At 36.3% G+C, this 17006-nt stretch overlaps 1 protein-coding gene across 1 annotated transcript; it reads left to right on the top strand.

Moving 5' to 3' along the window:
* Window positions 1-9295: 9295 nt before the first annotated feature.
* On the top strand, window positions 9296-16934 carry LOC129569736 (uncharacterized). The gene is made up of 6 exons (XM_055448876.1): window positions 9296-9457; window positions 15020-15122; window positions 15561-15721; window positions 15799-15952; window positions 16016-16102; window positions 16207-16934. Exons 2-6 carry the CDS (start codon window positions 15023-15025, stop codon window positions 16362-16364), a joined length of 660 nt encoding a protein of 219 aa, XP_055304851.1. The 5' UTR covers window positions 9296-9457; window positions 15020-15022; the 3' UTR covers window positions 16365-16934.
* Window positions 16935-17006: the final 72 nt, after the last annotated feature.

The following is a 17006-nucleotide window of genomic DNA, read 5'->3' as shown; positions in this document are numbered from 1 at the left end:
GACTCGAAGACCGGTGAACACTGTAGAAACACGCCAATCACATCCTCTCTGCCGGCTACTCTCTTAGCAACTTTGATCTTCCATGGTATTCCGGATAACTTAAATTCGGGTGTCGAATATTCACCGCTGAATGTATCCGTTTTTATGCTAAATTCAAAATAGGTGTCCATCAAATCCAAATTGTTTTTGCTCGCCATTCCGTTGTACGGAATGTACTTTTTTGGATTCGCAAGTAGACACGATCAGGGCTGGAATTCTAAGACATTCCACCACAATCGTGCGGAATTATTTTTTTTGTACGTAAGACTATATTGGAGTGAAAGAGAGAGATTCCACTAATTTTCTGGATATCACCGGAATTATTAAGATTTTCAAGGAAAAGTGATAGTTATCGGAATAATTCCGGTGATATCCAGAAAATTAGTGGAATCTCTCTCTTTCACTCCAATATGGTCTTATGTACGAAAAAAATAATTCCGAACGATTTCGGTGGAATTCTTAGAATTCCAGCCCAGTATTCTTAACATTTTTTTATGTTCATTTCGAAAATTGTCATATTGATTGTATTTGATGAATTTTTTGATCACGAGATTTATTGGATTTTATTTTCAAAAATTTGATTTGTGTAATGAGGATCCACAAGAAATATAATGTTGACCACATATGAAATTATGGACATGGACAATGAACAGGTCATGAATGGTAATCCAAAAAAGTGCTCCAACGGTATCATGGTGTGATGCAATCGTTATTTAATAACAAACAAAAAATGGTCTTCGAACATCCATTCTGAACTTTCATTCGAAGGATTTGAACTAATTGAACATTTTTCAGAAATAAAGAATTATAACATCGTAACTATTCTCCACCATTTCAAGATTTAACACAAAATGTATGCCTTAACCTTGATGTCTTCTTTTAGAAACTTACCGTCATGAAACTTACGTGTTTTCGCATTTGTTCAATATTATTAGGTGAATTTGCCTATAAAATCTGTAATAAAGTCATAATATCGTCAAACATTTCAAACATCATAATCCTATAAGCTTTGTTTGAAGTTTGTATTTATATTTTATTGATAAAAAATTGTTTGCTTCATTAGAATTGAAGATTTATAACCTCAATGGCTTGTCAAACTATAAGCTAGATAAATTGTGTACACTGTACATAAACTAAAGAAAGTGACAATATTATATGCTGCGATCGATTCAAATTTGCTATAGCGTCGTAAATTATTTAAGAAATAAAATATTCCATGCATCGTCACGTCACGTCAGTCAGTCAAACACGTGCAAAATGTAAATTCCGTGACGAGTAAAAGTTGTTTGATTTGTCTTTATTTTGAAATGTAAACGATGCGAAGGTCGGCCAAATCGGCATTGGCATTGCACATTGGACACTTCTTGTGCTCTTCGATTGATTGTCTAATACAATCGCCGCAGAATAAATGGCCACACTTGGTTGCAACCGGTTCCCGACCGACGATGTTTTGGAGACAAACGGAACATTCCTGGATTTGGTCGTTTTGCTTGGTTGAGTTCTGATCGATATCCCACAGTGACGTGGGGAAGTCAACTTCCAAATCGATGTCAAAGATCGCCTTATCCCCTTGCACATACTTCTTGGTTGGGTCCATGAGATCATTCCAAGCAATAAATTTCATGAATCCCCAGCTCTCCGTTTTGTAACCAAATACGTAGCTGAATTGTTTGCAAACTGGTGGCGTTTCAGCAGCAGCACAGAATGGCAACAGCTTGAAAGAGCATTTGACTTTCCAAAACCAATTATCGCTGAATACATTTTTTTTAAGGTACAAAAACACGCTTAAATTTTCGTCACCCTTCTTGAGTACCACATACCAATTGGTTCCCTGTACTGTCACCTCTGGTGATGATTTCCTGTTGAGTTGGCTCACATTATCGACAGTGAAACGAAATTTCGTACCCATTTGCTCTATTTCCGATTCGGTGTGTTGTTTTGCCGGATTTGCCGATAGCTGCACGTCAATGCAGACGATTCCATTTTGCTCGTAACGCTTGAAATCAGTCCACTTGGCAAACGGCATCCATCCAATGGTTGTCGAATTCTCTGTGAATTTTGCTTTCGGCAATCTTTTCTCATACGGCTCTTGGTTCGGTGTAATGGAACACAAAGCGATTGTCGCCTTTGCTTCACAAATCCAGTCCAATGTCAATGCGCTAGTTGGCGGCGAACATTCAAGAAATACATTGACCACATCTTCACCGCCTACAGTTGTGGCTTTGCAAATTTTGATTCGCCAAAATAAATCGGCCAATATCATTTTGGGTGTCAAATACTCCTCACCTAATCCATCGGTTTTGATGAAAAAATTGAATCGCATTTCCGTAATATTTATATGATCGTTCGTCATTTTGCGTTGCGAAATTCAATAACAAAGAAGAGAATGTTCTTTTCAACGAGTAAGCACCTTTGAGCAGTAACACGGATACTTTGTACGATGTCGATTTCACAATAGCGCCAAACAACTTGACATTAGGAGAGGTGCTCACCAATACAAATACATGTGATGCGGCGAAACAATGACACAATACACACATTTGGAAACTCTCCTTCAACCGTTCAGCCACAGTCTGTGTTTGTGTTTATGACATATTTGATGTTTAAATTGTTCCAAATCGCAGAAAATACAAAACACATCAAGAAGTTTTCAACGAAATCAGTTTAAATGTTTCAGCTATTCCATAACTTTTTGAACTTATGCTACCGCTATGAATATTCAAAGTATTTTTTAGAATGAGATATCATTCACATTTATGACATTCACAGCATGTTTAGCGGGACATTTTTTTTAAACGAGGTTTGGTGCTTTTATTCAGGAGACACGGTGGGAAATTTGAATATAAATACTTCCCGATTGTGATGTTGATATGTCCGATATTTTTTTAGCTACTCAATTCAAAGTATTTTTCAAGCTAATGTCGTACATTCACAGCTGCAACAATGCTTATATTATAATAAAGTCGATTGTTTTTAATTTACATCACCTTCCATTAACAGTTGCATTTAAAACAGTCTAATTTCTGGGTATGAACTTGGGATCATTTCCATTCTCTGAATTTTCAATTGAAATCAAGCTTCGCTTGTCAACTACATGCCCGGAGCTAATTGTTTTGCCAAAAGAAAATTGGTTTAATTGCACATTGTGAAAATTACTCATTGTTCCGAGATCATTCTGAGCATAAGATTCAACGATGGCAGAGCATAAGAAGTAGATTATGCAAAAATAGCAAATTGAGGATGTTCACACAATTAATTCTTCCCTTGGCAGAACATAATTTCACTTCACCAAGTGTGGTTTCGCGAGGTACTAAATGGTAATGCACCATTGCATAAAAAAATAATCTTGATATGGTTAAAATTCGGCACAACGTCTGCTTTGTTTTGGCCATGCATCACGGCTAATTTGTTGTTATTTACATTAGTTCCATTCGAATCGCGCGTTCCGCACATGGAGGAGACTGTTTAAATTCAATATTACTTTATTTAAAATAAAAAAAACAATCACCGTTTAATTTGATTTTATGCTCAACGTCTTCAGTTTACATTTTTTCGAAAGGGTCGTTTTTTTAAGTCGTATTTGATAGACGTTGTTTACCAAAACAATTTTTTTTATTGCTTCGTTCACTCACGTTATGAATCCGGTTTTCATATCTTTGCATTGACACTTTTTTACGTTCGATTGATCGTTTCAATATACGCAGATCGATGGAGAAAAAACAACAAGAAAAGATTGAAGAGACGAAATGGATGAGAAGATGTACAAAATAATGACTGGCCGAAGTGACTGCAAATACTACGATTCAATTGCATTAATATCGATTTCGTGACTGAAGTCAGTAAATTACACGATTGATTGGATATAAATTTGCTGAATGGTTACCGTTCGTTCTTCACGCGTCCTGAATGTTTTTGTTGTTCGCTGTGTATGTTTACATTATTTGGCGAATTCCAAATTTGCTACTTGAAGACAAAACAAGACCGCAGAGCGTCGCTCCGCTCCGCTCTGCGTTCTTGAGTTTATAGATACTTTTTCTATTTTGTTGTTCCACAACAAACTATTTTATTGGCGCACTACATGAAATGTATTTTATTAAAGTAGTCTTTGAATTATATTTGTGATTTGAATGTCAATTCCAATTGTAATTTTAGTTTGGTTAAAATTATTTGTAAATCCACGAAATGAAGTTTTCTGATGATGAAAATATTGACGTTGTAATGCGTAAAATTATATCTGTTGAAAACATTAAAATTAAATCAGTATCAAAACGGAAAAAGAAGTCTACCAATTTCAAGAAGTCCAAAAAGATAAAAGTAGAAGCAAAAGGGTCTGAGAGAATGGATAGTGATAGTGCAAATTCATTAAAGCGTAAGAAGAATGTTCTGGATTCATCGTTCGAGAATGTTCTTTTTTTAAAGAAGAAAAAGAAGTAATATCATAAATTGGAAATATGAAAAGCAATAAAAACATCTTGTGTAACCTTATTCAGTTGTTGTTGTTTCTTTAATTTTTCATTTACATTACTATTTTTGTTATGTTTTGATATATACTATATAACAAAAAAATAATAACGAAATGCATTTGTAGTCATCTCTGTTTTGCGAATATCGATTCGTAAAGTAAAATGAATGATAAAAGTATGATGAAAAGATGTATAATCAAAAAAGGGAATTAATTCTTGATAGTACATATGATATTAAATCAATTTAACTAAACCATTGTTTTATTATACGTTATTCTTCATTAATGTAACTCCTTTAAATCAAATAAATAATATGCGCATAGAATTTATCTCAACCATTACTTATACTAAAGGGTAAAAGAGTAATATACAAAAAAAGGGAAAAAGTAATGTAAATTTTAAATAACATTTGATAATAAAAATTTGATTAGCGTTTCGAGATACTATGCACTTATTTGTCGTTACTGCCACTAGTTTGAATTGAATAAAAAATATGAGCATAAAATTGAAAGCCACTCTAATTCTGTTCATGGCTCGAAAAAGTATTAGAAAAAAAAACGCAGATTAGTAGCTCTACATTTCATGTAGTGCTAAAAAAGTGAGCTCTATTAATTATTTGAGAAAATATTCCATCAACACGAATCCAAACACGAAAAACGTTCGCTTACAAGTGCAGATCACTCTTATGTTTTACGTGTATCGTTGGTCTGAGTGCCATAATGACAAGGGGAAAATGTGTATGCGCGATGCGCATTCAATCAATGGTTTGACACGAAGCAGTTTGACATACAAGGTCATCAGTGCTTTTTGCATATGTGCGGAGTTATTTATCGATTTGTCTGAGTTCATTTACCTATTCGTCTCCATATGTATCTCAATTGCAATTCAAATGTGCTCGCAAACAATGTGCTTCTCTTTGACACAAAATGCCAAAGTTTCAATGTTCAGCGGACACGCTAAAATCCAAAACAATTTGAGTTGAGGTAGGTACATCTGCGTGGTTTCCATTCATACTGGACCATAAATTATAATTATTATAACTAAAACTCCACTGATAAAAGAGTCGAGAAATTGTTATTTTTTCGTCGCTTCCAGCAAATGTTTGTGTTTTTTTATCGCCATTGAAAACAAAAGAAATGATTAAGGCTAATAATAATTGTGATGACCAGATATGCGCGAGTATGGGCGCAACTTAAAGATATGCACTTAATCGAACACACAGCCATTGAAAACATCATTAGTTCGATTGAAAATCGTGTAATTTCTTTTGCATTTTCCGAGCCACAAGTGTGCCTTCATTCACATGCCATCACGATGAGTGTGATTTAATTCGAGAGTGAGAGTGAATGCTGCTGAATAGAGATTGTCTTATGAAAGTGAAATTGATTTCTATTTGGGAATTAATTTGTGTGTAAATATTTCATCTTATTCATTGCAATGCAATGGCACTATGTGGCATCATTTCACTTAACGCTTTGGCGAGACTCGTAGCCATTGCGTTAACATTTGTACAACAGCAACAACGCAGCCCATACAGGCCCGTTTGTACATTTGTTCGCGAGTTCTCGCGCAAACGAAAAAAATAAACAACAGCCGAACGAGAGAAAGAAATAAAACAATCTGTTAACGGTTTTTTGTTGTCGTTTTGCTCTTTTTGTTCGTCTGGGCCCATGCAACCGCGTGTAATGACATATTTCACTAGATTTATGTCTGAAGTAATTATAAATAGCTGCCTTTTTCAGCACATGAGCCACTAACTGGTTCGCCCAAGTTGAATCGCATCTTTGTTTGATGTGCTGACCAGCACATATATTCCTCATTCATAATGGTGCGATGTGGCTCTGCGCGAAATGTGGCTGCAAAAATGCGACAAGCAATGAACACTTCAAATCAATGCATCGCTGTTCGATCAGCAATTTGTTTGGCATGATGTCGTCATTTTCGGTCTTTGTCTTTCGGTGCAATGCTTTGCCGCACAATTTTATGGAGAAAAATAATACAAGTTTGCCGTTGAATGGAGTTTTTACGTGCAGGTTGGCTTTTGATAACAGTCGCTCACATTTCGCAACATCACTTCATTTTGCAGCCTGTCTCGTGTGTGTGTCCCTCGATGATGTGGGAACTGTATGGTTTTTCACGATAGATAAAATTGTCGTTGATGCTGGTTGATTGTTTAATCGCAAATGCCACGTTGTGAATACTAAAAAAACCCATTTTCATTAGATCATAGCACAATTAACCGTGTGTAACACCTGCTCTATCGCGAACTTGCACACAAAAAACATGTACAAAATCTTACAATTACACTCGCAGAGTACCGCATCGCACTACATTCGGATTGTAATCTGTTTCGTCAACGCCGACAAAATAGCAAATCTTGATTATGGTCTCCAGTATGTGCATTTGAATATACGTTTGTACGTGCAAATAGATTTGCACCTAAAGACACTATAATGTCTATGACAATAGACGTTTTGTAATGTCTCTTGGATTAAAAAAAAACTAACACCAAAAATAACAGCAAATTATAGACGAGCAAGACTATTAAACGATGGCACAAAACGTGGATCGTTCTTTACCCGAACTCAATCTATCATGCACGTGCCAAACAATAGAGACGCCATTTTTATGTGATTTCGATTGTAATAGCAATTTACAATCACAAACACCGACGATACGTGAACTTTTGTGAATGAAACAAAAATTGCGTAAACAAACGGATCATACGTGCAAAGATAATCGGACAATAAGGCATGCCATCGTGCAATTGCCGAAAAAATGAGGCAAAAAGCGCTTCATATTCAGTGTAGGCATGAATTTTATAGTTGATCGACAAAAATATCGTCGTGGATGGGCCATGCTGTGCATATACTTTATCGATCAATGATTCGAACATCTTTATTTACGAGACCAATTCATTGATAATAATTGACGACATCGACAGTAATTTTGCGGCAGTTTGCATAAATGAAATGTGTCAACATTAACACACTACAGTCAACTTAAACTGAGCATGCAAAATCCATTGTACTCTGTTATTTTAGTTACTGTCAACAACCAGCGCAAAGAGTGGAAAAAACGAAGCTGAAGACGAAAACAGAAGGCAGCAATTTCACTTCGTGTGGATAACTAAATAATTTTGTCTTGTTATGCACGAGACGAATTAGGCTGACAAAAATATATTCTGTCAGCGGGCCGGCCAAAATTTACGCGTTTTTATATATTCCCATCGCAATTGAATAAATTATCATTATTTTGAAAGCATGTCCCCCTGTCTCCAAATGATGTACTTGTGTTTACATAACAAAGTGAAAATTGATATTCATTCAATTGATTCACAATTTTCGATGGTTATTGATCTATGTGCGAAATATTTCAGTAGAAAAAAAATTTCACCATTATTTAAATAGCTGATAATTTCGTTTTTTTTTTCTCTTTTGAATTTATAGCAATCAATGAAGGAAGCTTTCATAAAAATGAAATCGAATGCTAATGTGCTATTTCCCTGTAAAATATGATTCATTTGAGGAATTTGAGCAATTACATTAAAAATGGCATGCCATTAATTGTTTTTCTCTCTCGTTCAAACGATGCAATTATAAAATGACAATCCCTTTCAAATTCCCAATATCGGTTGTTCTCGAAACATTTGAAGGCTATTCCGATTTGTAGCATCGTCAAATCAAAGTGAGTCTTCACTCTTCAGTATTTCAAACGCCGAAGAACCATTCTCGAGGTATTACACAATTTGCAGTTGTGCTTATCCGAATCATTGTTAATGAATGGTTTGCATTCGATTGCTTTGAATGACAGGCTTCGAGCAGAATCGAAACGCACCGTTGTCAATGCACCGAACATCACTGAAAAATCGGTAAAAATTTACTCACGTCCACAGATCATCTTTATTATGTGATCATTTTTTTGCGATGTTGTCAGTTTTTTTCTCTTTTCAATTATTACTGGAAACGTCGATGTGAAGACAAGGCCATCTGCTTGTCGAATCACATGTTTTTATCCACTGTTTTATAAATATTTTTCTGTTGAATTTTTTTTCCTGCAATAACTCATGTGAATTTTATTTATCGTCTTCATATCAAAAGGCGAATATTAAGGCAAACGCATGCGAAGAAATTGATTTTTCCTCTCCATATTCAGATGTTGTTATCATTTGCATAGATATACAAAGATATGGGTTCAAAGCCGGTGAAGGGGAAATCTGACATAGAGATTAAGATGTTCCGTGCATAAGATTGCAAACAACAGAAAGGTCATTCGAAAAAGAACGCTCTTTTTTTATCGGATATGATAGCGAAGTGTAGGAAAGACGACTGCCCAGAAACAGTTGTCTGCGATTATTTTTGGCACAACCATGAATTCCAATGTAAAATCACTTGCCTCACCGAATAGTGATAGTTCTTTGTTTTGCTGTTAACGGGAAAATAACCATATATATATCACATAAGTCGCGGTATTGCATAGAATGATCGCATTGATGAGTGATTGAAGAAGCGCGTGTATACGTTCGACTGGCCATGGTGGGGAAATTTTGCCAGCATCGGATCGAATACACAAAGAAGTAGGTTAACTTTGCAATGTTCGATGCTTCGATGTTCCATTGCAAGTGCCTGTATGTGCTGCACGGTGCGGTTTACATCAACACTGCTCGCGACCGCGCTAACGCGAACACAATATGAAGAAAGAAGAGAGATAGATGTCGACGGCGATGATGATGATGGTGTGCCAGCGCTTGGTGATGGGGTATTTAGGCCAGGCTATAAACTTGGGTGCCGAACGTTTTGCCAACCAGTCAACATCGATCCGTTCGCCCGCTTTGTTGCCACAAGTAAAGCTCCTCAATCGTTTCAACACTGTTTGTTCGGTGTCTGTTCGCGTGTCATAGTAAAATCTACTTGGGTGTGTTATTTTGGTGAAAATCCAATTGATAAAATTAAAAGGTAAGTTCGAATCAAACAACTGGCTGGTGCGAGCGACTGCGCCATGTGAAGAAAGTTCTTGTTTGCGTGTGTCGATCGGTGTGTACTGTAACATGAGTGCGATAAATCCAATTTCATCGGTTTAATCATTTAGAAATTAAATTCAATGTTCGATTTACATCTTGTTAATTTCTCTTTGCCATGATGTGTCGAAACTCGTTTCAATTTGCAATTGCACGCGCTCGACTTGCAAAGTCAATGGGGCAATAATTTAAAAGTGAATTGGTCCGGAATTTCGTCTCAACCGGATATAGCATAAGAATTTTCTAATTTATCTCGTCAAACAGTTCAGCCATAATAATTTATTAATAAATTCATCTTGACCTCAGTAATTTCTTCGCAATGAATTATGTGTGTTTGTTTGTGTGTGTGAATCAAATTAACTCGAAAAATATTCATGACCAAAACGGGGGAAAATACCGTTTGAATTCTTAATAATTGCGTCAACTTCAATGTCATCTCTGTTTTCTCTCATATTGGATTTTTTCCACAAACATTATCTGGTGTGGCACAATTTTCCCGCATTTCTTTCAACGATTCGTTCCCAATAGGTGTTTGTTTAGTGATGTCATCGGTGAAGTTGGTTTCAGTAATGAGCAAAACTAAATAGTAAAACATTTTATTTACACGATTTAACGACTTGACAATTTCTTTTGTTATTTTTAACTGACCGACATTCGAAAATGTTCATAAACTTATTTTTACTTGAACGATTGAGCAACTGGACGATCCCTTGAATTGGTGACTTGATTTCAATTTCCATTTCCATTTTGATACCATACTCTATGGTTAATCGAACGATTTATAACGCATCATCGTGAAATTGCTTGAACTATTTTTATAATTTTTTTATATATCGCCATCACGGAATGTGTGTAAATAAATCTCCCGAGTAAATGTATGTATATTAATTTGCATATGCGTCTGCTTTTAACACAGAAAGGCATTCAAAGAGATAATATTCGGCATTATGTGACATAATCATCAATCTGAAGCCCATTTGTTGGGAATTAATGTAGGCAGACACGTACCGTTAGAGGCACGCTAACATTCTAAAATGTATAAATTTTTACCGATTCCGACCATTTGGAATTTGTCGTTTTTTTCTCCGTATTCAAGTAAGGTTCAATAAACTGAACTTGAAGAAAAAGAAATAAACATTTCACCATCGTTAAGATACATACAAAGATCTCTCTCTCTCTCGTTCGCATCGTCATTGACCAAATGAAATTCAATAAACTTGTTTTCGTTCTGTTTGCGCTTTTTTCTCTCGTCCGCTTGGTATTTCACCTATATTTTCTGGCTGATACATTTTTTTTTATCTCTCTTACTTTATTCTGTCACAAATCACACACAGACACACATACAGGCGCATACTTTTGAGGCTCATTCCTGTCATCTAGAGCCATTTTACTGTCTTTACTTCAATAAACTTCATAAATCTTTCGTTGAGTGCAATGTGCACTCTCTGTTTACAGTCAATAACTCTTTTTAGAACTGGTGCACCAGCTCTTTTCTGTCTCGATATGCGTTTGGCCACACAAACAGAAACAATAGCATGTTAGCCGATCGCCAGCGAAAGAATAAATACGCTTAAACTGAATGAATCGATTAAATCGCTTCATGCGCTAAACATAAAAACCACTTCGAATCGGAACAATGTACTTATGATTAACCGTGTTCCCGCTATATTTAGCTCATTATAATGATGTGCACGTCTCGTGTTGTCTGTGTGTGCCGCCGCCGCCAACAACAACAGGCGATTCGCCACTAGGTGTGAAGTTTTAACTCACACACAAATGTTTACAATCTCCATTGTTTTGACAGCCCAGTGGCAATTCAATGGTGTTTAAGTAGCTGAATTCTCATCGCACACAAATACGCTCATTTTTTGTTGCTTTGCATAATACAATTGGCTCAGTAACCAACAAGACAAGATTAATGGCAAATCACGATTGCTCATAAATACAGTGTTAAAAATAATCGAATGCTGCGCGCGAAGAAAGTTTTTCATTATTATTATTTCGATACTTATTACAACCGACCAAAAACTGAATGTAATCTAAGCACACTCTTCAATAGATATTGAAATCTTTTTTTTTCTCGCTTCTCTCTCGCTTTCTTAATAGTTGCAATTAAAAGCATATTTGGTTGCTATTTTCATTTTGCATGATGATTGAACATTACACGTCGAAGAATCTTATGTAAACGGTATAAGCACACATAAACTGTAATGTTCGTAGGCAAGTTCAAAATGAAAAGCGTGATTGAACTGCGCGCCATTTCAAAAATGAAATACCTCAATTTGGTTTACGAAAAAATGTGTTTTCCAATTGTTCCTCTCCCTTACTCCACAACTGTTGTACCACGCGCGTGAGCAAATGATTTACTTATGGTCGGTATCAATTTCGCGGTGATGCCAAACAGTTGGCTGCACATTAAACTCAAACAACAGAAAGAAAGTAAATCTTTCTTAAAATGTGAATGAAAGAAAAAACAGAGTTGAAAAGTGTCGAAACAACGATGAAATTAAATCTAAATAAATAAATTAGAAATTTCACTCTTTCCGCGAAACCTCTTTCCTACTGAGGTAAGATGCCAAAATAAAGAAAAACACTGCGTGAAAGCCTACAGTTTAACGTTTTTTTTATGATAACTTCATTTTTTTTACAAATCTGCTGTATGAATGAAATTGAGGAAGAGGAAAACTAGCGTAGAACGTCGAGTGTCTGGCTTGTGAATAGTATCAATGAAAATAAAACGTTCATTTGCCACTACAGTTCCGAAAGCATCGCGGGCGACAGTAAAACAAGACAAGTTTCTTGCAATGAAATGTTGTATTATTGGCGAACATTTAGCGGTTCGCGGTTTTCACATAAACAAATTTATTCTTCTCACAACGTTTATTAACATCTCGACGCAAATCGAAGATTGCAAGAAAGGTGCGACACTTTCTCAAAGATGCATTTCCAACGAAAGTGCGCTGTTTTGCATGAACGGTGGCATTACAAGGGAATTTTCGTAATTTTTGTTTTTGTTCGTTAGTCGTAACTCTCGAATCCAAAAATAACTACAGAGTCGTGGTCGGAATGAGTAGTTGCCCGTTCAATCAATGCAAAATGTCTCGTGTCATTTTATTGCGATAAGACCGCAACAAAATTCCGTAACATTTGATAATCCATCAATTTTTTTCTGCATTCAACTATTCGAGACTCACATGAAACGCTAATGGCCTGCAGTGCAATCAACCAACGACCAAAACAAAGACCATATTTTCGTTGTTCGATGAGCTGCTCAAGAGTATGGGCACGATTGATCGCATGGTATGTTCAATTTGCATTGTATCGATTGAACGACAATTGTTTGCTGTGAATCCACTTAAAAAACTTTCACAATTAAATGTACGCACGATATGACTCTGGGTACGTTGTTTATTGTGATAATAAACATAAAGTGCTCGATGAAGAGTCGGAACGTTGGTTGGCGCACGATTGCCTTATGAGAAAATTGCTGCTTTTCAAAGCGTTTCGCCATTTGCTTTGTTTTTTTTCTCATAAGCATCATGACGAACTCACACTTTGACCGTGCTATTTGCTTCAGTTCAAGTGTAGGAAAAGTCAAAATAAAAGAAAGTTTTCGATGGATTAGTTTTTTTGTTTTTTTTTTTCTTTTTCTGACTTAAAATTTTTGATACACCACTCATCATCGATCTTCAGGCAAACAAATTGAACTTTTGGCCTTAACCACCTGTTCGCTCGGAACGAATAGATTTAGATTTTGTGTCTGCAATCATCTGATTTCCCTGTGGCACACTATTCTCTTGGCATGCACTCGTTCGCGCAGCATGCAATTAGCCAAATCTAAGTGGTTTATCCGTCCGCGCGAACGCTGCGCATGATGTATTCAATGTCACTCGATCAACTTCAATGTTAATCACCAAAGCAAAAAAAGCAAACAAACATACACATCGTCCAAGCAGAACCATAGAGTCAATTAAAATAAGCAGCCGATGTTTTCTTTTTCTCATGCGCTCGCCACACTGTGTTAACATACTGCAGTTTTATACGCGTTCATTTCATCGCTTATTTATCGAGTGTCTTTTGAATTTGATGTATGTAGAAACACCTCATCTTCGCGTTAAACATCGGCCGAGCATTTAGCGACGGTGTGGAATGTTCAAGTGCGCGCACTCGTTCAGATTATCAACACTTGTATAGATTGACTGTAATTGTGTGTGTGTGTGTGTACAGAACTACACCTCGGCATTGATTTTGTTTCTCTTTTGATCCGCAGTGACATTGATTTCGAACCGGAATCCACGCACTTTTTTTCTTTCAATAAGATACGATATTGCTCGACATCGCCTGCCCGAACACTTACTCTTCTTAAATTAATCTTGTACTTTCAACGATCTGTTTTTTTAATTAAAAAAAACTACTGCTCAATGGATCGACGTCTGTCGCATTTTCATTAATGCCGATTGTTATCCACTAGCGGTATTTCAATCCAATTACGTTGATGCGATCTTAGTACCAATTACTGATGGTAGACCCGGACCTCACCAAAATCAAAATTATTGACACCAATTTGCGAGACAATCATAAAATTAACGACAGCCTGCGACAGCTCTTCTTATGTTTGGATTTAGTGAAAAGCAAACAATTTCCCTTTTCTTTTGATGCGTGTAAAGTTTCACTTGTCACAAGAGAAGAATATAAATTGTAGCCAAAAATGTTGTCAGCCAAATTCCGCATATTATTATGCAGATCATGCTTTGGCTCTGATTGGTTGTTTGATCGAATTAATAGCGAGAGGCAGCCAATCGTAGTTTGCATTTGATTATATCGAGTATTTTGCAACATTTCTCTCGAACAAATTCCATATTTCCAGCGAACAAATCAATTCATTCGCATGAATGAACTACTAAAATGTACAACTTCCCCGATTATTTGATGGAATCAATTAAAAACAACACAAAAGACAATGGGCCATTGATGAGGTTCTCATGCTTCTGAACAAATTCAATGAGTCGTTTACGAATTATCAACAACAAATGATTAAATGTAGATCAAAGAGGTAAACACAACAGAGAAACATACATATAATTGCTATTTTCGTCCATAGAGTTGATAGAGGTTTTGCATTTGATTGATTCATCAATTGAATGCAAATGTGGAGAGAGAAAAAAAGCCGATGATTATGTTTATCATACAATGAATGCGGAAATAGGTGCGGATATATAATTGAACTGCGGTTGAACGCGATTCAATGAGAAATTAATGTGGAGCAATGCGTTTTGCGTTGAGTTGAGTTGAGTTTCAAGTCATATACACTCGCACACAAGTGGCAAAAGAGATCCCAATGCAAGCGCAAACGCAAGCGCTCTCTGGAATTCATTGGGATCAAGTGAAATCGTTTTCGCGAGTGAAACTTCAAGCGCATTACTGACGTAATTTCGCCGATGTGTGGATTTTCTCTTGGAAATATGGTTTAGTAATTCTGTTTCTTGGTTTCTCTTTGCAGAATATGTCGGTGCTACGCACGTTGACACTTCTCACAATCGGCGCCACAATTGCGTTGGCACAACGTCGCTTGGCTCTACCCGATCCCAGAAGCTGCGCAAACCGTAAGTTTATGCCAATTCTTTTTTTTTGCTTCTTTTTTCATGTAGGCTCATGCTTCTGGAAAATTTCGATCAACGATGATAAAAAGAAAACTGAAAACTAGGGAACCGAATCACGAATAATGCGTCCACACACACGGAATGCACTCATTTTCTTTTCTGTTTCGTGTACAAACTGTTGATCGTTTCGTAATTCAGAAAACAATGCGCTTCTTTGTATGGAAAAGAAAAACGAAAAATGATGTACTTTGAAGCGCGTTGTTACAATGGGTGTATGGGTTGTTAAGCATTTTTCAAGCGATAGAAATTAGTTTGAGATTTTTTTTCGATGCTGTAACGAATAATTGGCGGCAAACAACAGTTGTTAGCTGTTAATTGTCAAAATTATGTAAGTGGAATTTTGATTTGATGAATGATTTTTTCTGTTGTTCGTGCGATTAGGTGTTCGTCATTCCACGTATCGAGATGCTCGTGGTGTGGCTCATTCATACTTCTTCAGTTGGGAACATGGGCCAACACGCAACTTAGAAGTCGATTGGCTCGACGCTAGAAACATTTGCCGCAGACATTGTATGGATGCTGTTTCACTTGAAACGCCTCAAGTAAGTTTCACTATCAATTGAGTGACCCAGTTTTTATCAATTTGATTCACTACTAATCGCGGTGGTTTTTACTTCAGGAAAATGAATTCATTAAACAAAGATTGACACGAGGTAATGTTCGTTACATCTGGACATCGGGTCGCAAATGTAACTTTGCTGGTTGTGACCGAAGTGATTTGCAACCACCAAATGAAAATGGATGGTTCTGGTCTGGATCAGGCGCTAAAATCGGTATGTTTGAAGGTTCCACATTCGAATGATACAGATTTTTGAACGTAAATTTTCATTGTGTAGGACCAACATCTCAACGCAACACTGGCGACTGGAGCTACACTGGAGGATATGGCCAAGCTCAACCAGATAATCGTGAAGCTGCACAAGGTATGTGCATGAGAATAACTTTTACTTGTTTCTTTTGTGAAATAAGAAAAATGTTGTTTTTCTCGTTCGTGAAAGTAATCGCAAATTTCCCCTTATTTTTAAAGGTAACGATGAATCGTGTTTGTCGATCTTGAACAACTTCTACAACGACGGATTGAAATGGCACGATGTTGCCTGCCACCACTTAAAGCCGTTCGTGTGTGAAGATTCCGATGAATTGTTGAACTTTGTGCGATCACGTAATGCAGGTATTCGTTTGTAAATGAGCTATATTGAGCACGTGTTCTGACGTGGTGGGCGTTGTCTGTCGAATGAAAAAAATCATCTCACGCCGATAAAACATTGAAAGAAAAGTGTGAAGGGAATTAAATCGATGCATCAAATCCAACAACCTGAATTCAGATGAATGAGAAAGAAAAACACCAAAAAAATCACTAACAAAACACGCACACATTCAAGTTTCTACACGTGAATTTATATTATATATAAATTGTTATGTACACCTGGTAAATTTGTCTCGTTTCTTTTTCGGATTGCTTACATACTATCTGTCTGTTTGTTTTTACTTTACTTCAATCAATAACTTTTATCAATTTATACAAATGACCCCTACTTGATTGAAATTAAGAACTTTCGCACCACAAAAATGGACTCCCCTTTCTATTCAATCCAAAAAAACCTGCCCAAATCAGAATGTAATATCGGGCATAATTTGAATTTATTTCTGCCCAATTTAGAATAATGTCCGGCCAAAATAGAAAATATCTGACCATTTCCGATCCAACCATTGTATATGACAGAAACATTTTGTTAAGACAACACACTCACAAAGAACAAATTAGCGAGTATTGATCTAAAAAATATTTATTGTATTTTCCGAAGATAAAAATAAAGATTTATTCTT

This window comes from Sitodiplosis mosellana, unplaced genomic scaffold (genome assembly GCF_009176505.1).
Source record: "Sitodiplosis mosellana isolate CC-2019 unplaced genomic scaffold, AAFC_SMos_1.0 Smas_scaffold_42, whole genome shotgun sequence".
NCBI classification, from domain to species: Eukaryota; Metazoa; Arthropoda; class Insecta; order Diptera; family Cecidomyiidae; genus Sitodiplosis; species Sitodiplosis mosellana.
This window is presented reverse-complemented; position numbering and strand designations above follow the sequence as displayed.